This window comes from Desmodus rotundus, chromosome 10, assembly GCF_022682495.2.
Source record: "Desmodus rotundus isolate HL8 chromosome 10, HLdesRot8A.1, whole genome shotgun sequence".
Classification (NCBI taxonomy): Eukaryota; Metazoa; Chordata; class Mammalia; order Chiroptera; family Phyllostomidae; genus Desmodus; species Desmodus rotundus.
The window spans coordinates 67,360,521-67,382,364 of record NC_071396.1 but is presented as its reverse complement, the minus strand read 5'-3'; the positions used below and the strand labels follow the sequence as shown (position 1 = coordinate 67,382,364).

The 21,844-nt window shown below is 36.9% G+C and overlaps 1 protein-coding gene across 2 annotated transcripts in view; it reads left to right on the top strand.

Moving 5' to 3' along the window:
* PTPRM (protein tyrosine phosphatase receptor type M) overlaps positions 1 to 21,844 on the top strand; it is a 788,021-nt gene that overhangs the window by 454,566 nt on the left and 311,611 nt on the right. For both annotated transcript variants that reach the window (XM_045187759.2, XM_024580360.4), the window contains exons 8-9: positions 12,878 to 13,186; positions 19,939 to 20,048. In XM_045187759.2, coding sequence (XP_045043694.1) covers positions 12,878 to 13,186; positions 19,939 to 20,048 — 419 coding nt within the window. The remainder of the gene's footprint in view (positions 1 to 12,877; positions 13,187 to 19,938; positions 20,049 to 21,844) is intronic.

Sequence of the window (21,844 nt, the reverse complement as noted above, 5' to 3'; positions counted from 1 at the left end):
TTGCTTGTTCATTTTGTTGATTAGGTTCCACTTATAGGTGAGATCACATGTTATTTGTCTTTCACTGCCTGGCTTATTTCACTTAGCATAGTGCTCTCCAGAACCTTTCTTTCTGCTGCATAGTATTCTATTGTATAAATGTACAGTTTTTTGATCCACTCATTTACTGATGGGCATTTAGGTTGCTTCCAGCACTTGGCTGTTGTAAATTGTGCTGCTATGAACATTGGGGTGCATGGGTTCTTTTGAAATAGTGTTTCAGGATTCTTAGGGTATAATCCGAGCAGTGGAACCACTGGATCTAAAGGCAGTTCCATTTTTAGATTTTTGAGGAAATCCCATGCTATTTTCCACAGTGACTGCACCAGTCTGCATTCCCACCAACAGTGCACTAGGGTTCCCTTTTATCCACAACCTCGCCAGCACTTGTTGTTTGTTGATTTGGTTATGATGGCCATTCTGACCAGTGTGAAGTGGTGTTTCATTGCATCTCTTTAATTTGCATCTCTCTGATGGCTAGTGATGCTGAGCACTCTTTCATATGTCTCTGGGCCCTCTGTATGTCCTCCTTGGAGAAGTGTCTGTTCAAGTCCTTTGCCCATTTATTAATTGGATTGTTTGTCTTGCTGGAGTGGAGTCATGTGAGTTCTTCATATATTTTGGAAATCAAACCCTTGTGTGAGGTATCACTTTCAAATATATTTTCCCATATGGCTAACTCCCTTTTCATTATGGTGATGTTTTCTTTACCCATGCAGAAGCTTTTTATTTTGATGAAGTCCCATTTATTTATTCTTTCCTTTATGTCCCTTGATCTAAGGGACATATGGGTGAAAATATTGCTATGTGGAAATATGAGATTTCCCTGCCTTCCTCTAGGATTTTTATGGTGTCACGACTTATCTTTAAGTCTTTTATCCACCTTCAGTTTATTTTTGTGTATGGTGTAAGTTGGTGGTTGAGCTTCATTTTTTTGCATGTAGCTGTCCAGATCTCCCAACACCATTTGTTAAAGAGGCTATTTATACTCCATTTTATGCTGCTGCCCCCTTTGTTGAATATTAATTGACCATAGAGACTTAGATTTATTTCTGGGCTCTCTATTCTGTTCCATTGATCTATGTGTCTGTTCTTATACCAGTACCAGACTATTTTGATTACTGTGGGCTTGTATCATAGTTTGAGTCAGGTATTGTGATCCCTCCTACTTTGTTCTTCTCTTTCAAAATTGCCGTAGCTATTTGGGGTCTTTTATGGTTCCATATAAATTTTTGAAATGTTTGTTCTATATCTGTGAAATATGTCATTGGTATTTTATTAGGTATTGCATTGAATCTATAAATTGATTTGGGTAGTATGGACATTTTGATTATGTTAATTCTTCAAATCCATGAACATAGTATGTTCTTCCATTTATTTGTGTCTTCCTTAATTTCTGTCTTCATTGTTGTGTTGTTTTCTGAGTACAGGTCATTTACCTCCTTGGTTAGGTTTATTCCTAGGTACTTTACATTTCTTCTTGCTATATCAAATGGGATTTTTTTCCTGAATTCTGTTGCTGGTGTATAAAAATGCCTTCAATTTCTGAATATTGACTTTGTACCCTGCTGTTTTGCCAAACTCACTTGTTAGGTCAAGAGGGGTTTTTTTGTGGAGTCTATAGAGTTTTCTAGTTTTTGCCCATTGAGTATGATGTTGGCTTAGGTTTCTCATATATAGCCTTTATTATGTTGAGGAATGCTCCCTCTACTCCCACTTTGATGAATGTTTTTATCATAAATGGGTGTTGTACCTTATCAAATGTTTTTTCTGCATCTATTGATATGATCATGTGACTTTGTCTTTCCCTTTGTTTGTGTGATCTATTACATTTATTGATTTGCGGATATTATACCATCCTTGCATCCCTGAGATGAATCCCACTTGATCATGGTGTATAATCTTTTTAATGCATTGCTGGATGTAGTTTGCCAATATTTTGTTGAGGATTTTAGCATCTGTGTTCATCAGCGATATTGGCCTGTAGTTTTCTTTCTTTGTTGTGTCTTTATCTGGTTTTGGGATTAGGATGATGCTGGCCACATAAAAAGAGTTTGGGAGTCTTCCCTCTTCTTAGATTTTCAGAATAGTATGTGAAGGATAGGGGTTATCTCTTCCTAAAATGTTTTCTAAAATTCTCCTGTGAAACCTTCTGGTCCAGGGCTTTTGTGTGGTGGGAGTTTTTTGATTACTGCTTCTTTTTCACCAGCTGTTATATTGTTCTCTTCAGGCTTTCTGCTTCTTCTTCATTCAGTTTTGGAAGGTTTTATTTTTCTATAAATTTGTCCATTTCATCCAGGTTTTCAAATTTCTTGGTATACAGCTCTTCGTAGTAATTTCTTACAATCCTTTGTATTTCTGTGGTGTCAGTTGTTACTTCCCCTCTTTCATTTCTGATTTTATTTACTTGGGTGTTTTCTGTATTTTTCTTGATGAGTCTGCTTAAAGGCTTGTCGAACCAGCTCCTGGATTTATTGATCCTTTGAATTGTTCTTTTAGTTTCTATGTCATTTAATTCTGCTCTCATCTTGGTTATTTCCTTCCTTCTACTTGCGCTGGGCTTCATTTGCTATTGTTCCTCCAGTTCTTGTACATGTAGGGTTAGGTTGTTTATTTGAAATGTTTCTTTTTTTAGGTAGGCCTGTATCGCTATGAACTTCCCTCTCAGGACTGCCTTCACTGTGTCCCATTAGTTTTGGACTATTGTGAGTTCATTTTCATTTATTTCCAGAAACTTTTTGATTTTTTTCTTCCTTGATCTCATTATTAACCCATTCATTGTTTAATAGCATGCTGTTAAATCTCCATGATTTTAGTGTTTTTGAGTATTTTCCTTGAGATTGGTTTCTAGTTTCAGGCCCTTTTGGTCTGAGAAAATCTTGATATGATTTCAGTTTTCATGAATTTGTTGAGGCTTGTTTTGTGTCCTATCATGTGGTCTATCTTTGAAAATATAGATGTGCATTTGAAAAGAATGTCTATTTTGATTGTTTGGGATGAAAGGTTTTAGATATATCAGTTAAGTCCATTTGATCTAGGGCATTGTACAGTGCGGCAATATCCTTGTTGATATTTTGTTTGGAAGATCTATCCATTTTTGACAGTGGGGAGTTGAATTTCCCTAGTATAAGTGTGTTCCTGTCTAGATTTTCCTGAAGTCCTCTAAGCTTTTCCTTATATGTTTGGGTGCTCCTTTGTTGGGTGCATATATGTTTACAATTTTTCTGTCTTCTTGATAAATTCTTCCATTGAGTATTATGAAGTGTCCTTCTGTGTCTCTTTTTATGGCCTTTGTTTTGAAGTCTGTTTTGTCTGATACAAGTATTGGTACACCAGCTTTTATTTCCCTCCCCTTTGCTTGGAATATTTTTTTCCAACCCTTCACTTTCAATCTGTGTAGGCTTTTTGTTCTGAGGTAAGTCTCTTGTAGGCAGCATATATTTAGCTACTCTATGTCTTTTGATTGGAGCACTTAATCCATTCACATCTAAGGTTATCATTGACAGTACTTATTCATTTTCCCCCCTTCGTACCTGTGTTCCTCTCTCTCACTGTTTTTTCTTCCTCTTCTTAAATCAGCCCCATTAGCCTATATTGCAGTGCTGGTTTGGTGGAAGTGTATTCTTTTAGCCTTATTTTAGCCTTCTTTTTTCTGGGAAACTCCTTGTTTCACCTTCCATTTTAATTGAGAGCCTCACTGGGTCAAGTAGTCTTGGTTGCAGGGCTTTGCTTTTCATTACTCGAACTATTTCTTGCCATCCCCTTCTGGCTTGTAGTGTTTCAGTTGAGAAATCAGCTGCTAGCCTTATCTGAGTTCCCTTTTATGTTACTTCTTGTTTCTCCCTTTGTGCCTTTAAGATTCTCCCTTTGTCTTTAAAACTTGTTATTTTAAGTATGATGTGTCTTGGAGTAGGCCTCTTTGGGCTCATCTTCATTGGGACTCTCTGTGCTTACTGCACTTGTGTGGCTTTTCCCCTCTCCAGGTTTGGGAAATTTTTGTCATTATTTTTTCAAATAGGGCCTCTCCCCTTATTCCTTTTCTTCTCCTGCTATTCCTGTGATTCAAATGTTGTTGCATTTCTTGTTGTCCTGCATTTCCTTTCAGCTATCTTCATATATTTTTAGTCTTTTTTCATGCATCTGCTTTACCTGGGTGTTTCTTTCTACTTTGTCTTCCAGCTCACTAATTCAGTCCTTTGCCTCATCTAGCCTGCTTGTATTCCCTTCTAGTGTGTTTTTATTTCGGATACCGTATTCTTCATTTCTTCCCGGTTCTTGTTTATAGTTTCTATTTCCTTTTTCATACTGTTGTAGTCCCCACTCAGTTCCTTGTAGTTGTCTGTGAGTTCCTTGAGCGTCCTTATAACCATCCTTTGGAATTCTATATCTGGTAGTTTGCTTGCCTCCATTTCATTTAACTCTTTTACTGGGGAGTTTTCCATTCCTTTCTATTGTGCGTTTTCTGTTTACCCATTTTAGGTGACTCTTTGTTTGTGTCTGTGATTCCTAATGCCTTGCTTTGCCAGCTGTCTTCATATGGTGAGCTTCTGTGGTAGGAGTTCTGTGGGACTCAGTGGTGCGGTCTCTTTGATCTTCTTTGATCTTTTGTCTGGATGCTCTAGGGTTGCCCTTTCTTCTGTTTGTGTGGGCTCCCTTGTTGTACTTGGGTTGCTGGTAGTTCCTTTGTTGGTGGGTTCTCCCCTTCAGTGGATTTACTGGTTATTTACAACTCCCACCTTGTCTTGTATGTGATCAGGGGCAAGACAAAGGCAAAATGGACTAAGACAGCAGGTGAGTATTCTATGGAACTTAAAGTACTAACAAGTAGAGAACAGATAGGAGGTCCTTTGGAGAATACAGCAATAACTGTAATATTTCACCCAACTAGCAACTTTTTATAAAAGGTGAAAAAGAGATAAGACTCTTATTAGCAGAGAAAAAGAATGTGAGCTGACTTTAGAAAGCAGAGTGCTTTTGTGAGGTTAGGTGGTGAGATATAGTGAGAGTAAGGAATAGAAACTTGGCGTAGTGTGTGGAAAAATAAAGTTGACCACAGCAGTAATAAAGCTTAGGAAGATGATGAAATGAATTCAGACCAGGGAAGGGTGCTGTGAGGGATTTGGAATAACAATAATATGATACGAAATACATGATCTGAATAAAAATAATAAAAAGTAAAAGACCAGGAGTAGTGTGTTACCGGAATATAAGTGAAGTGAAAGAAGAAAAATTAGAATGCAGTATGAAAGGGAGAATGAATAAAACCAATCAATGAAATCAAACAAACCAACCAAACCAAAAAACTAAACGGAAAGGAGAGAAATATTTTTTAAAGTAAAAACAAACAAATAAATAAAAATAACAAAATAATATAAAATACAAGTTCTGAAGGATAGCAAAGTGAAGTTTGTCTCAGCTATTGGCCTTCTGACTTCTTTCTGGATCTGTCTTTGGTCTTCTCACAGCTCCAGTTCTTACTGTCTTATACTTGGAGGGGGGCAGGGGGAAAGCCTTTGTTGACCTTAAACCAGCAAAGTGTGTTTTGCTGGTTTTCCTGGATGCTGCCTGGCAGAGTCAGGCTGGACTGTGTTTTCTTCCCTTTCCGGTGATTCCTCCAGGATAGGGCTCAGTCTGGTCTGCAATAATCACAGGTGCCCAATTTCCATTCCACACCCTGTGCGGCTGCACTGTCTACTGCACATGCGCCAGCCAGGTGCCCACAGTCCACCTGGTTGTGCAATCCTTTGATTAGTCCGTGAGATGCACTGAGTGGGAGCAAATTGCACCTCTCCTTCACCCTCTTTGTTGGCCTGGGCCTGTGTGCCTGCAAAGTCCCTTCGGGGCAGTTTAGTTCCCCTACTGAATTAAGCCTCTCTGGGCACTGCTACCTCTCTGAGCCCCAGCTACCCTCCTTTGATCAATCCTGAGTGAGGTGTCCTGAGTGGGAACAAATTGTACATCCCTCCTCTTTCTTCACTGGCCAGGCCACTGCATGCAAGAAATCCTTGCACAGCAGCTGAGAGCCTTTTTTGAGACAATTTCCCTTGGTTGCAGATGACTGTTCCTAACAAACACCCGGGTTGCCACACAGACCATCCCTCTGACCATTCCAAAGACTATCTGGGTCATGGCCAGTCACAGCCACTCTCTTCTGCCAGCTCCAGGTGTCACCCAGCTCTCCAATTCCTCTGGTACTGTCCCAGCCAGAGACCACAGTCCCAGCTGGGGTATGCCACCAGCTTTGTGTCTCTTATGTCTTTATTCCCCCAATGACTTTAAGTGTCCAGGTCTCTCCTGGCTCAGGTCTGTGAACTCCAAGTCACAATCTCTGACCCGCTCTCCTTCAAAACTGCTGCAGCAGCCTCAGTCTACAGCGCAGGGCCCAGGGACCCTCCCATCGGCCTTGCAAAATCTTAGCATCCGTTTTTAAACAAACTCTGAAACCTTCCAAACTTCATATCAGCTGGAATTCTGATGGCTGTTTACTCTGTTCCTCAGAAGATCGGCCAGGTGTCCCAGTTGGGTGCATGAGCAAGTGGGTTCAGCTCCCACCTACCTTGCTGCCTATCTCAATGTGTTTTAAAGTTGGATTAATTAAAATGTCAAAAACCTTAAATCAAAACCAACAGAGAAGAACTCCATGTTTAACAGAATAATATCTTTCAACTATTGTGGGACTCCTAGCTTTACTTTGTACAGTTAATCAATTCAGGCTTAATACAATATGACAAATGTTATTACCAGTTAGTACCTTATCAGTGCTCCTACTTTTTTATTTCAGAAGGTGTCAGTAGTAAAATTGTTATTGCCTCTTTTTTCCAACTGCTATTCAGTGAACTCCTAATGTAAGAATGTTTGTTTAACTAGAAAACTATTCCGGAAGACTTGATGAGTTGGTGAGAATTCAAAGTGGTGCAGCCACTGCAGAAAGCAGTATGGAATTTCCTCAGAAAACTAAAAATGGAACTGCCTTTTGACCCTGCAACCCTGAAACACCAATCCAAAAGAACCTATGCACCCCAGTGTTCATAGCAGCACAATTTACAATAGCCAAGTGCTGGAAGCAGCCTAAGTGCCCATCAGCAAATGAGTGGATCAAAAAACTGTGGTACATTTACACAATGGAATTCTATGCAGCAGAGAGAAAGAAGGAGCTCCTACCCTTTACAACAGCATGGATGGAACTGGAGAGCATTATGCTAAGTGAAATAAGCCAGGCAGTGAGGGACAAATACTATATGACCTCACCTATCAGTGGAACCTAAAAAAAAAAAAAAAGACTTGGTGAAATTATCCTGAAACCAGGCACCTTGGATGACTACCTTGAGACCTAAAATGTATTCTTTTATTATATTTCTTAAATGTGCAGACCAAAATAAACAAAGCTTTTGTACACACTGCTCTTGCAGGGTCACCTAACACCGCTACAGAATGCTTCCTGCAGGGCTGCACTGGCTGCTCCTGTTCAGAGTGCACGGGCAGCCTGAGCCTCTGTCCTGAGAGGGTTTGCGTTCTCACCACAGTGTGTGTCTTAGACATTTTGTTATGTAAAATAATCTTTTACACTTCCCATAAAATGTGAATAGGAATTCTGGCCTCTCCTGTGATCAAATTAAAATGATCAGTATAATTGACCTATGGATATTCCATTTCCCAGCAACATGAGGTGGTAGGTTATTTACCTACTACCCAAGTTGAACTCACACCAAGTTCAAACCAGCTCTTGGAAAACATGAAGGGCATTGTGAAGAATATGTCTATCCTAACCCAAGAAAATAATGTAGAATGTCTGATTCTCTATAAGGCTTGGCATTGCTGCAGCTTCATTTTCCATCTTTTAAACTGGTACTATTTTTGAAATTCAGTGTGTTGTTTAGGAAGAAATTATTCTTTGGTATAGAATTGTGTGATATAGTTAAGAGAAAAGAGACTTTTCAAGTACATTTTTTATTCTAATTATGATAAAATATAAAAACTATTAATGCAATATCTGTGAAAAGTATTTTGGTGTAAGGCACTATTCAAGTTCACATAATTTTTATGACAAGTTTTAATGTATTCAATTATGTCACAGGTATATAGATGCCTATAGGGTGGCATAAATTAAGAATTGGCATATTCAGAATTTTCAACTTCACTGTCAAAGGGCACTTTTTAAACCCTGGAATAAATTGACTAAATCAAAAAATATCATTTTTTCACTTAAAAATAGTGCCATCATGTACCTGGAATTTAATTCCTTAATGCTTAGGAACATTGAACTCTTGGGTAGGCTAACATAATATTAATTAATCAGGTCCTTGCTTTGAATTAACTGAATTGTAAAGTAAACTGAGCTATTACTTTATTATTTTGTCACCTTCTTTTATGCAACTGGCAAAGCAGAAATATAGTAGCTGCAGGTGCCAAAGGGGGTTCACCATTCTGGTGGGTATTCCTATTATTGTTAATAGACCTCCAGATAATTCATGAAGACAGAGGAAAGAGAAAACTGTTAGCAGGAGCACTGGTTGTAATCTGTGTTTTTGATTATCAATGACAGGATCCTAAAATTACACCCAAATGTCTCACAGGGTCTAAAATTGAGTTTTTGAAAAAAAGCACTCTAGTAGTAATAGAAGGTAAAAGTGCAGAGTTCCAGAGAAATGAGCTGTGAATTGAACCTGCAATGGAAATTGATCCTATCAGTCAGTTTCTTCTCTGATTCATAGAAAAACAGGAATGAATGTAGGAGCCAGGATCACTGATTTAAAAGGATGCTAAAGGGCTAGAGGCTAGAACCTGCCTTGCTGGTCCCTCAGGTCAGGACTGCAACTGTCGGATTTCTCTGCTTGAAACCTGGCTCAAACTGGCAGAGAGAGAATAGAATGAAAAATGCTGCCAGCCAGCTGGGGAATCAGTAAGAACAACCTGACTAAGCTTCCGGAGCAACAGCCATTGTATTCCTTCAAAAGGCTGTTCTAGTCTTATTCTGAGTCATTGGGCCCAGCGGGTGGGGCCTGTCACTAAGCCCATTCCAGTGTGGGCCGAGGGTGTGAGTGTGAACAGACAGGGCCTTGGAATTGACTCACGCCCTTTTAGCACCTTTAGTACTGTGAGGAAAGAGAAGCAAATATTCTACAAGTAGTGGTCCTGTGAATATAATTTGTTACCCTGTTATCTAACTCAAAAAGATTTATTTTGCACACACAGAATAGTAGTAACAGTATACCAAGCTGTTTTGGGGGGTTTTTTGGCAGTATTTATTCTACTCCCAGAAACAGAGTATGAGCTGTAATCAGCCTACTGAAAGTACACATTCTGATTATGAAGTTGCCATTCACTTCCTACAGTACAATATACTTCTACAACAATGCCCCTCAGAGTTTTCAGTGATCACTGGTATAACTCACTAGAGTAAATGTCCCTGTGGAACGCCGCACGCACATTTAGCAGCATACTAATAGAACAGTTCCGGCAGAAACACTAAAGATACAAGTACTGTAAAATGCTAATTTAGGATGTAACCATTATAAACCATTGCTGGATCAGAGCTCAGTTTTGTACAATGACGGAAGAAAGGAAAAAAGAAACAATGAAATCAGGCCATTTGCTAAGGATGAGTTGAAATGATTGTCGCATTCCCTTAGTCATTGGACTTAACCTGTCAATGCTATCACCAAAGGAGGATATTATCACAGGTACTTGGTTCTCTGTTAAGTGTTTGACAAATGGGCGAAGTGTTTAGGAATCTGAGTCAGTGTAGAACTCATTTGTCCCTACCATGTTGATAATTGACATATTAGGAAATAGAATAGAACTATATTGTAGACAAAGGCCCATAAAGGCCACAAAGGAAATACTCTGTTTGGAAAAGCTCGGTAAGATGGTTAATTTTGGTTAGAAAGTGGAAGCCAGTGAACACAAGCCTTTTTTCATCTGAGATGTAAACCTTATATACACAGCCTCTTTCTCAAATCTTAATTACCACTCATGACAATAGGGGCTCTGGAGCCTTGGTCACAGAGATGCTTGTTTTGTGCTAAGTTTAGCTGTTATACTCAGCAAATTTATGGGAAGTGTGAAACATAGTTTCACCATGGTGAAATTCCGACAGGTAATAACAGAGAGAAAGGGAGTAGGCTTTTCAAGAAAACAGTAAGTGGACAGGTAGAATCTTTGTTTTTTTTTTTTTAATCCTGGCTCTTAATTCATGTGTATATTCTCTCGACTAAGAGATACTGAAATGATATAGACTTATTTATACAGTGAAAAGTAGTTTTCTATTGAAATCAAATTAGAACTGCATTGCTTGTTTAAACTAATATTTGAAGCACTTAGTCATTTTATTAGTAAGTAAAATTGATGAAAAGCTTGGGGAAATGCTTAAGAACAGTCCTTGTGGAGACTTGTGATTAATAAGGAAAGGGGCAAAGAGATGCATGCTAATCTGTTTATGTATTAGGGATCTGGAGCTTATTAAAAGTTTTTACAAACTAATGAAGAATTATACAAAATTAGACATTTCCTCTACAGTGTGAAGTCTGTAGACTGGGAAAAAGACTTTCAATGTTATTTCTAAATAACTTATTTATGATATGTTCCCTAACACTAGTAACTTAAGTATAAAAAATTAATTTTATAAAAAGGAATATTCCATGAGAATTCCACTCAAGTTTCTCTAGGGGTGTTTTCATCTCTCTCATCCTTGGTTTCTAGAATTATTACAAGATGGAGTAGCGTGAATAATCATGATTAACTGCATTTTATGGTTTTAGCAGATATCTGACCGATTAATCCCAACTAGCATGTAAAACACCAAAACATTATTTCACTTTCAACATTTTCAATTTTTGGAGGTTTCAGGGAAAGAGGATGGTTCTAAGTTCTCTCTAGGTCCTAAATGATGAGATAATAAGGAATGTATACTATGCAGATGCAAATCAAGAAATGAACTCAATAATGGTCCAGACAAATTTCCAGCCACTGCAAAGTGTAGATAGATAGGGTTGTCTGGGAAAGCTGAGCTGGGGAACATGGCCAGGGACCCCGCTTCTCTGGAATTAGGAGAAGGGAGAAGGATTGTTTCCAGCATTTTTGACCCAAGAGTAAAATACATGGGATATTTAGTACATTCTGTGATCATATTTTAGGTGTCTTTAACACCCTGATTTCTTTTTATCTTGTTTTCTTCGTTTTTGGTAGAGACTATGCAGTAGAGTTGAGGCCACATGTGTTTAGCTGTCAGATGGATATGAATTCAAGTGCCGCAGTCAAATCTTGGTCCTCATCAAACTATTGAACTAATGTTGGCCACAACTTTTTTCATCTGTATATTGGGGGAAATAGTGCTTAATCCTCAGGATTGTTTCGAGGAGTAGAGAATATACATAAAGAGGCTTATGTACTCTGTAAGTGCACATACAGTAAATGGTAGTTATTATTTCTCAAGTTTTCATGCTCATTTTCTCTTACCAGTTGTAGATCACTTTAAATTCATATATGATGACCACAATTCAGGAAAAGAAAAACCAAAATATATGGATCAAATGTATTTACGAATATACCAAAGCAGATCATTTTAGATTAGGTCCTCCCAAAATCCAGGAAAAGTAAACTTTTTAGAAAAGTGTGTAGCATGTAGTGCTCAATAAACATTATGTATTTAGTGTTATTGTATTTTTATCATCATTTCATAAACAAGTTTAAGCTTTCTTTGTATATATTCTTTCCTTTAAACCATTCAAAATGTTTATATTCCCTGAATGTAATTTAAGTTTCTAAGCTTGAAACTCTGTATCCAGAGCTCAGCCTAAGGGATAATAATACTAAGATGTTGTGAGGGATAGGAAAGAACTATTTTAGCATTGATTTATGGAATTGTATACAAATGAAATCTCAAAAGACCTGGAGTTCTGCTCAGAAGTTTATGCTCTTTCATCACTATATTATTTCATGGTGGATTCTCAATCTTTTATGTTTTCCAACTATATAATTATAAATTAATTTAAAAAGATATCTATCTTCTCATTAAAATTGGTTTTCTCACTCATATGCGGGATATAAAATGGAAAGCAACAAATGAAAAAACAAGAAAAAGAAACCAACGAAAATTTATAGACACATAACCATAGTTACCAGAGGAGAGGGGGATGGAGGATAGTAAAGGATAGAGGGGGTCAAATATATGCATTGCGTGGTGGGCACACAATGCAATATACAGATGATGTGTCGTAGAATTGTATACTTGAAACCTATATAATTTTATGAACCAATGTCACCCCAATACATTTAATTTTAAAAAAAGATTGGTTTTTTACATCAGAGACCCAGAGGAAAATAGGCTTAAATAAAAACATTTTATTTCTCTCTAATGAAAAATTTGGAAGTGGGCAATTCAAAGCTGGTATGGTAACTCAGATATGAGGAACTGTAGCTCCTTCTTCATTTTTGCCTTGAATTCTTAATGGGTAAGAGTCTCATGTTTCATCATGGCTGCATGAGCAACAGACATCCTATCCTCAATTTAGCTCATAGGAAAGAAGACAACAAAGATGGCGAACGCCTTCTTTATAAGGACACCTGCCAGAACCTGTTCTTGACTTCTCATCTTTTCTGTCCTTCACCAGAACTTAGGCACATGGCCACATCTCACTGCAGAAGAGCTTGGAATTTTTATTTAGTCCTTACTCTGGGTAGCCTTATGCCCTGATAAAATTTACAGATTTTACTATTCCAGAAGATGAGGAGACCAGATATGAGGGACAAGTAGGACTCATTGTGACATCTGGGCTTTACCAGAGCTTTTAAAATTCTTTTCTTTTAAGTTTCCTTTTTTCTTCTTTTCTTTTCTAAATAGATCCCATGCGAGGGCCAAGAAAACTGGAAGTAGTAGAAGTCAAATCTCGACAAATCACTATCCGCTGGGAGCCATTTGGCTATAATGTGACTCGTTGCCATAGTTACAATCTCACAGTCCACTACTGTTACCAGGTTGGAGGACAGGAACAGGTTCGAGAAGAAGTAAGCTGGGACACAGATAATTCACACCCTCAACATACGATCACTAACCTCTCACCGTATACCAATGTTAGTGTGAAACTCATCCTCATGAATCCTGAGGGGAGGAAGGAAAGTCAAGAACTCATAGTACAGACGGATGAAGATCGTGAGTACTTTTTTTTTTAAGTTCTTTTCAGATTGTATTTCTTTTTAAAAAAAATTTATTGTATTTTTTTCCACTACCATTTAATCCCCTTATGCTCCTTCCCCACTGAAAATGTGTTTATGTGAAATCTATATCCTTTTAAAAAAGCAGCTTTTTAAATTGATATCTTTATAATGAAACTGGAAGGAAGAATTATTTACTATGTTGAATAATAAAATAAAAACATGTATCTGTGCTTTTGTATACAGTGATTAAAAATAGTATGGAGAATAAAGATGTAGAAGTTTATTTGAATTCATATTATGAGTCATAAAGTTACTTTTCTGTGTATAATAATTCTATATTGCTGTAAAAAAAATTTTGTTCAAGTTTTATTATGTTGGGCTGAAGACTTACTATTTAGGGTACTAGATCATTTGTATGAAAAGTTTATTTAAATATATTTAAAGGGATATCTGAAACATTTTTCATAGTTCAGATAAAAATTCAGCCGAAAATAGAGGCTGCCCTTACTTTTCAGTGCAGTGCTGCGAAATCACCTCATTAGGTTTACGGTCATGAAATAGATCATATTTTCCCATAGGAACAGTGTTATAATTGGGCATTACCTTAATAAACAAGAATTTAACGAATAAACTACACATGTTACCGTGACTCATCGATACAAGTAAATACACAATTGCAATTAATCTCTAATTTAAAATAGTGAAGTTACATCTCAAATCAAATAGCATGGATATAAATGTGCTTTTACATGGACTATACAGGGGATGCACAATCGTGCTCATACAGCATGTAAAATGCAGTGATAATGTGTCATATATTTGACCTAAAATTCATTTGTCAGCATCCCAGTAAGTCTCAAATGAACTTGGAAAGCTCATAAAGTAAATGTACTTACTTATTTTGGGGGGGAAATGTACATGTTTAATTTTTTGTTTCTTCATGTAGCTGATTATGATCTTTGATCATTGATTATAACAAATTAAATATTTGTAATACTTTATTATGTCATTTAAAGAGCTAACAAATTATTTTAAGTATTTGTTGTGTTGCTTATACAATACTATGCATATTGCTATAGAAGAAAAACATGGAAACAGCCAAAGTAAATGAGGGACTCACCCCACATCCTTCTCTCTTTTTTTTATGTACCCCTTTAAAGTCCCGCCATACTTAAAATAGTTGGTTGCTACAATTATCAAATAGTTGTTTTACTACAATTATTTTTGTTCAGAGTATTAGTTTTATAGTAGTTAAGGCTGAGACTGGAAGCCCTATTTTTATTTCTTCCAACTCTTCCTCATCTTGCAGGAAATAAGAATGAAGGTGTCAGCATTGTCAACAGGTTATCCCTCGACCCTTTCTCCCCTGCATTTCAATGTTTAATTTGATTCTGACTCCTGTTATATCTACTTCCGTGATATTAGTCTGTTCTTTTCTCTTAACTTCCACAACATATACTCAGATTCTCATTATTTTATACTGAAATTTCTGTAATAGTTCCTACCCTTTCTTTGCGGTTCCAGCTTTTCCCCATTCTAATGTCACCTTACTCACTCACTAAACTAATCATTAAAATATATTTGCATCATGTCACTCTCTCCACAAGAATCTTCAATGACTCTCTTTATCCAGGTCTTGACTTTCAAGGTCTTCTGTGTTCTTGGCTTATACTCTAAAACTAGTAACTTTCTCCACTGCAGCTCATTCTGCAAAAATGTCACCTCAGCATCCGTCCTTTATGCCACACTTCCTATATCCCTGGCTCTTCCTCATCTCCTGTTGTCATGCACCACCTGCCTTCCTATCTGGCTGCCTTTTGGTTCCACCTCCTCCATTACCCTCCAAAGTTCTCAAGTTTCAAGTCCTTCATAAGGCTGTCTCCAACACTTCCAGCCCCACTTTTCTCTCATCCTTCACACCTTTTTTGCATTTGATTCGATCTTTAAATCTCTGAGCCTTCATTTCCTCATCTGGAAGGCTGAGAATAACTACAGTAATCAGGCATATGAGGGTTAGAAGGAATTTACATAGACAGCTATTTGTAGCTGCCAGATAGGGTTCGTTAGTAGGTGAGTAGTACAGTTATTGTTGTAATAATTCGAAGCAACTAGTCATGTCCCTTCCTTGTTCTCTTCTTGTTACATACAATATTTTTCTCTTAACTATAAACTACTTGAGAAGAAGCTATCTGTTGTTACATAGCAATATACATAACATTCAGTATGTAATAAACACTCAAAAGTATTTTATTAGTCTTTAAATAAAACAATAAAGTTTGTTGATAATCATTTAATTTATATTTTAATCAACAGTAATGTTTTAATCGATGAGAGAGGGTTATATATGCAGTCATTTCTAGAGATGAGCAGATATGTCTTTCTGAAGCATGAAACCACTCAATATGTTTAGGTTTCAAATTGAGAACAGACATGAGCTAGAAATAGAATGACTTATTTTTTTGTTTGTTTAAATGATCTTGCTAGTCTCTGAAGTTAGGGCATGTATTATTTGCCAAATAAAAATATATTATTTTTCATCCAGTTAATTAGAAAAATTTTTATTTTTTTTACTGTTGTTTTTCCTCCCACCACTCCTCCCCACCCCAGCCATCCCCACCTCCCACCCCTTTTTATACCTGTTCCTTGACGACACATCCCCCTTCCCCCCTCCCATTATCCTCTCACCCCTCCCCTCAGGCTACTGTCAGTTTGTTCTTTATTTCAATGTCTCTGGTTATATTTTGCTTGCTTGTTTATTTTGTTGATTAAGTTCCACTTATAGATGAAATCATATGGTATTTTGCTTTCTCAGCCTGGCTTATTTCACTTAGCATAATGCTCTCCAGACCCATCTATGCTGTCAGGAAGGGTAGGAGCTCCTTCTTTCTTTCTGCTGCGTAGTACTCCATTCAGTTTGCTCTTTATTTCAATGTCTCTGGCTATAGAAAAACTTTTATTTCAAATTATTTTTCCTAACAACAACCACAACAAAAGTACTTCAAAAAATATAGAGCAAAGAGAAACATAAATAGAATAATTGTCCAATGATACTATATTTGAAGAGAAAAGAATGGTGGGGACAGTACTTATCTACCAACATTGTGAATTTTATTTTTTTATTTTTAATATATTTTATTGATTATGCTATTACAGTTGTCCCATTCCCCCCTTTATTCCCCTCTGCCCTGCACCCCACTCCTACCAGCATTCCCCTACCTTAGTTCATCTCCATGGTTCGTACATATAAGGTCTTTGTCTTCTCCATTTCCTATACTATTCTTACCCTCCCCCTGTCTATTTTGTACCTACCATTTATGCTTCTTATTCTCTGTGCCTTTTCCCCTATTCTCCCCCTCTCTCTCCCTGCTGATAACCCTCCATGTTATCTCCAGTTCTGTGAATCTGTTCCTGTTCTAGTTGTTTACTTAGTTTGTTTTTCTTTTTGTTTTTGTTTTAGGTTCAGTTGTTGATAATTCTGAGTTTATTGTCATTTTACTGTTCATGTTTTTGATCATCATCTTTTTCTTAGATAAGTCCCTTTAACATTTCATATAATAAGGGCTTGGTGAAAATGAACTCCTTTCACTTGACCTTATCTGGGAAGCACTTTATCTGCCCTTCCATTCTAAATGATAGCTTTGCTGGATAGAGTAATCTTGGATGTAGGTCCTTGCCTTTCATGACTTCAAATACCTCTTTCCAGCCCCTTCTTGCCTGCAAGATTTCTTTTGAGAAATCAGCTGACAATCGTATGGGAACTCCTTTGTATGTAACTGTGTCCTTTTCTCTTGCTGCCTTTAAGATTCCCTCCTTGTCTTTAATCTTGGGTAATGTAATTATGATGTACCTTGGTGTGTGCTTCCTGGATCCAACTTCTATGGGACTCTCTGAGCTTCCTGGACTTCTTGGAAGTCTATTTCCTTTGCTAGATTGGGGAAGCTGTCCTTCACTATGTTATCAAATAAGTTTTCAATCTCTTGCTCTTCCTTTTCTCCTTCTGACACCCCTATGATTCGGATGTTGGAATGTTTAAAGTTGTCCTACAGGTTCCTAAGCCTCTCCTCATTTTTTTGAATTCTTGTTTCTTCATTCTGTTCTGGTTGAATGTTTCTTTCTTCCTTCTGCTCCAAACCATTGATTTGAGTTCCGGTTTCCTTCCTGTCACTGCTGGTTTCCTGTACATTTTCCTTTAGTTCACTTTGCATAGCCTTCACTTCTTCCTCTATTTTGCAACCATAATGAACCATTTCTGTGAGCATCCTGATTACCAGTGTTTTGATCTCTGCATCTGATAGGTTGGCTATCTCTTCATCGCTTATTTCTATTTTTAGAGCTTGATCTGTTCTTTCATTTTGGGCCATATTTTTTTGTCTCAGTGCACCTGTTATGTTGTAATGGGCAGAGCTTTAGGTATTTGCCAGGGCCAGGCAACCCACTTGGCTGTTTTGTGGTGCTGTATGTGGGGGAGGGGTCAGAGAGGGAACAATGCCACTTGCTGGGCTTTCAGCTGGCTTCAGTCACTTCCCCTGCTACCCACAAGCAAATTGGGCCCTTCTGGTGCTGATTCCTGGGTGGGTGGGCTTATGTACCTTATAACCTTATAGACCTCTAACCTGTGGGTCTCTCCAATGAACTCTCCTGTGAAGCTAGGAGTTTCTCCCACTGCCACAACCCCAACCGGTTTTTACAGTCAAAAGTTTTGAAGTTTTATTTCCCTGTGCTGGAATCCTGGGTCGCGCAATCTGTCTTGCTCCCCAGTTGTTCCTCCTGGTTTATCTGCACACAGATGTGGGACCTCCTGGTCTACCAGCCACTGCCTCACCAGCTACCACCTTGCTGTGAGTCCTCTCTGGCCCGGCTGCCCGTCTCCACCCCTCCTACCAATCTGGATGAATGTTTCTTCTTTAACTCCTTGATTGTGGGACTTCCATACACATCTATTTTCTGGCAGTTCTGGTTACTTTTTGTTTTTAAGTTTGTAGGTGACCTTCTTTTGGTTGTACAAAGAGGAAAAGTGTATCTACCTACGCCTCCATCTTGGCCAGAAGTTTCCAACATTGTGAATTTTATTGTAGTATAGTATTTTTATTGAAATAGTATTTATTTCATGAGAAAGTTTGTGGAATAAGTTTATTTTTATTACTGTTTAGGACATCACTAGGCAGAATAAGGCTCAGTTCCACAAACTTAGATCTTAAGACTAAATATCCCAAATCCTGAATTCCTAGAACTTCTAAAACAGGTAGTAGACCTAAGTTCCTGTGAGGCACCATATTCTCCCTGAGAGCCACTGCCTAATCCAAGATCATGAAGATTTATACCTATGTGTTCTTCTAAGAGTTTTGTAGTTATAACTCTTACATTTAGCTCTTTAATCTATTTTGATATATCTTTTATACATGGTATGTGTTACGAACCCAACTTCATGCTTCTGCATGTGGATATCCAGTTGTTAAACACCACTTGTTGAAACATTATTCTGTCCCCATTGAATTTTCCTCACACCCTTGATAAAAATCAATTGACTGCAAAGTGGGGTTTTATTTCTGTACCTTCAATTCTATTCCACTGATCTATAGGTCAGTCCTTAGGCTAATAACACAGTGTCTTGATACTATAGCTTTATAGTAACTTTTGAAACTCAGAAGTGTGAGTCCTCCCCAACTACTTTTTCATTACTCTCACCATTACAAACAGTTTTGACCATGATCCCCAAATAGATGTACATTTGTAAGTAGTATTTTTATACTGGTTTATAAATAGGGTACACACTAATACACTGAATTGTATATAATATAAAGCATACTTAAAACTGAATTTATATAAAGATGAGATAAACAGTATTTTTAAACAATATTAAATGTTATCTTTTAGAAAGTTGGCAAGTAAATTTCTATCTTTCCTTATGTTTATTAGATTTTCTTACAAATAATCAAAAGGTGTTACAATTTTAAGTTTTAAAGAAATGGCATCAAACTTTCCCATATCTCTTATATTATAAATAAATAAATAAATAAATATTTAAAATATCTATATCAAATATTTATAAAACTTCTAGTTAGTGTATATGTTAATAGATACACTAATATAAGTAGAGTAGTTCATCTATATTCTTTGACATGCTTTTGTCACTCAGTGTTATAGTTGCCATTTATTTTCAATCATTTTTGTATTTTACTGTGTGAATATGAAAAGGAAATAATTCATTAATGTTTAGTTTATCTCAAGTTTATTAGTTTTGTTTTAAAATGCTGCTATATTGACATCCTAGTAGTGTATGTTTCCTGGAATATATCTACAAGAATATTACTGGAGAATATTCCTGGAGGTTGGGTTATTGGATCGTATGGTACATGCTTCTTCAACTTTGCTTCAATACCGCCATTATTTTCTAAAATGGCTGCACTGATTTGTGCGCTCACAGGCAAGGTGTGGGAATTCTCATTGCTCTATAGCCTTCTTTATTTGTTTATGAAGAATGAAAAAGTTTATTTAAAAGTTGATTACTAAGTTTCATCTAATTGATTCGAACTTTAAAGAAAAAATGAGGGAATTTTGTTTCTTTATAGGGAAAGTGTAGTTAAAATGGTTTTGAATTTTAGATTTTTAAAAGAAAATTGAGTATATCTATGGATTATTAAAATTGTATGCTTCAATAAAAAGTTAAAAACCTATCAAGCCTAGAAATATCTTTTTTTTTTTGCTTTGTTCCTTGAACATGTATTGATTTCTTTTTTCCCCTTCTAGTGCCAGGTGCTGTTCCTACTGAATCCATTCAAGGAAGCACCTTTGAAGAGAAGATATTTCTTCAGTGGCGAGAACCAATTCAAACATATGGTGTCATCACTTTATATGAGGTACTTTTTGTATTTGTTAATAATTTAATTTTTGTTATAATTTTTATGACAACTAGACTATCTAGTATTTAAAAATTCATAATAGCATCATGTCTTTTAAGAAGTTTAATGCTTTGAACAGTTATAATGGTTACTATGTAGGAGAAAAAATTAAAAGTGAGTTTTTGAATTATGTATGTTTTCAGGATGCGTATTTATAATGATTTGGATGTTTCCAGATTATATATTATACATAAAGATACAAGATAATATGTTTTTGAATCAACTTTATTAAAAACAACAAGTATTTTGAAGTATACATTGATTAGGAGGCAAACACAGAATCCTGTTCTTGCTGACTATAAAATAGTTTACTACTGAATTATACAAGAATGCTGATTATTCAATTAGCAAAGTCAATAGATGTTGTCTCAGAAGTAACAATAGAATAATGTCTTTTGGTTTCTTAGTATTAGGAAAACATATGTTAGACATCTGTGACATAATTTGTCTACTGAGGCATATCAAATGGTTGAATGATAGATAACAGAGAATTTGATGAATTGTTCAAGGAAGAAAATAACAGCAAAACGGGGTAACAGTCATCATCACATCTGCGTGAGCATCATTTTACGACGCCCATTGTCATAGAAACAAGCAGGTGCATTTTTTTAAGCAAGCATTTATCTGAATGCAAATTCAACAAATTATATGTTGTTAGGTTTCTAAAACTCACGACAGCTACGTCTATGGCATCTCTGCTTGAATACCTTTCAGAGCTACTGACAAAAGCCTGAGCAGATCAGCTGTCAGACAGTACTCGCTGCTACCCCCTTTCCTGCCCCAACTAGCCTCACATTGATGTTGCCTCGTACCTTTTGAAAATTGGGATTGAAATGCAAAAAAAACCATTATTAATTGAAAGCTAAACAAAGTAAGATAAGAGATCAAAGGACTACCATGTTAAGTTATGGATGCTTCATTGTAAGAGAATCAAGTGTTACGGAAATTCATGGCTTAACTATATAATGTTTTATAATTAAATCAAATAAGTTTGTACTTTTTTTCTCAGTGAACAGAATCTTTTAGTTAATATTTTTGGCCCATGACCATTTTTTGGTCTCAGTTTTGGGGATTCTTGCCATCAAAAATAACAGATGATTTTTTTTTTTTTACCAGAAAAGATACAGTCTTTGAAATCAACTGAAGTTCCAAGAAATAAATTCACCTCTCCAAGGGCCGCATGTTGTTGGTATCTAGACAGACAGACAATAGCATCCAGATTCTTTCTTTCTGATCCCACTGAAATACATCTTTGTGTAATAAAGTAACTTTAATGTGGAAACAATAGGAATAATAATTCAAAAGAAGAGCCCATTAATCTCTCTGGCTTCAGCAGCCAGGACCTCCCCGTTGAACACTGATCTAAGTGCTCCGGCAGCGCACTTAGGGATGTGTGGAAATGTCATAAATCAGAGCTTTCAGAATCAGATGTGGCCTAGTAAAGCAGGTTGTTTCATTTTTCTAGATACCAAAGAGAAAATGTCAAGTGTGTGTACCAGGCTTAAGCAATTAAGTATAAGTTTTCTGACCACCAAATTTTTCCCTCCCTTTTGTCCATGTTTTTGAGAAGTAGAGAGGAGGGAATTCCAGATTTCTCAAGGTCGGCCTTTGATGGGGTGTCAGGAGGGAGCTCTTCTTTAGTGCGGAAGCACTGCTTGCTGTGATTCACCCAGCCTGCGCCCGAGTCAGCGATACACAGAGCTTCCTCCTGGAGCCAAGCTCTGATGTTGAACCAGACTCGGTTCCCTCTCTGG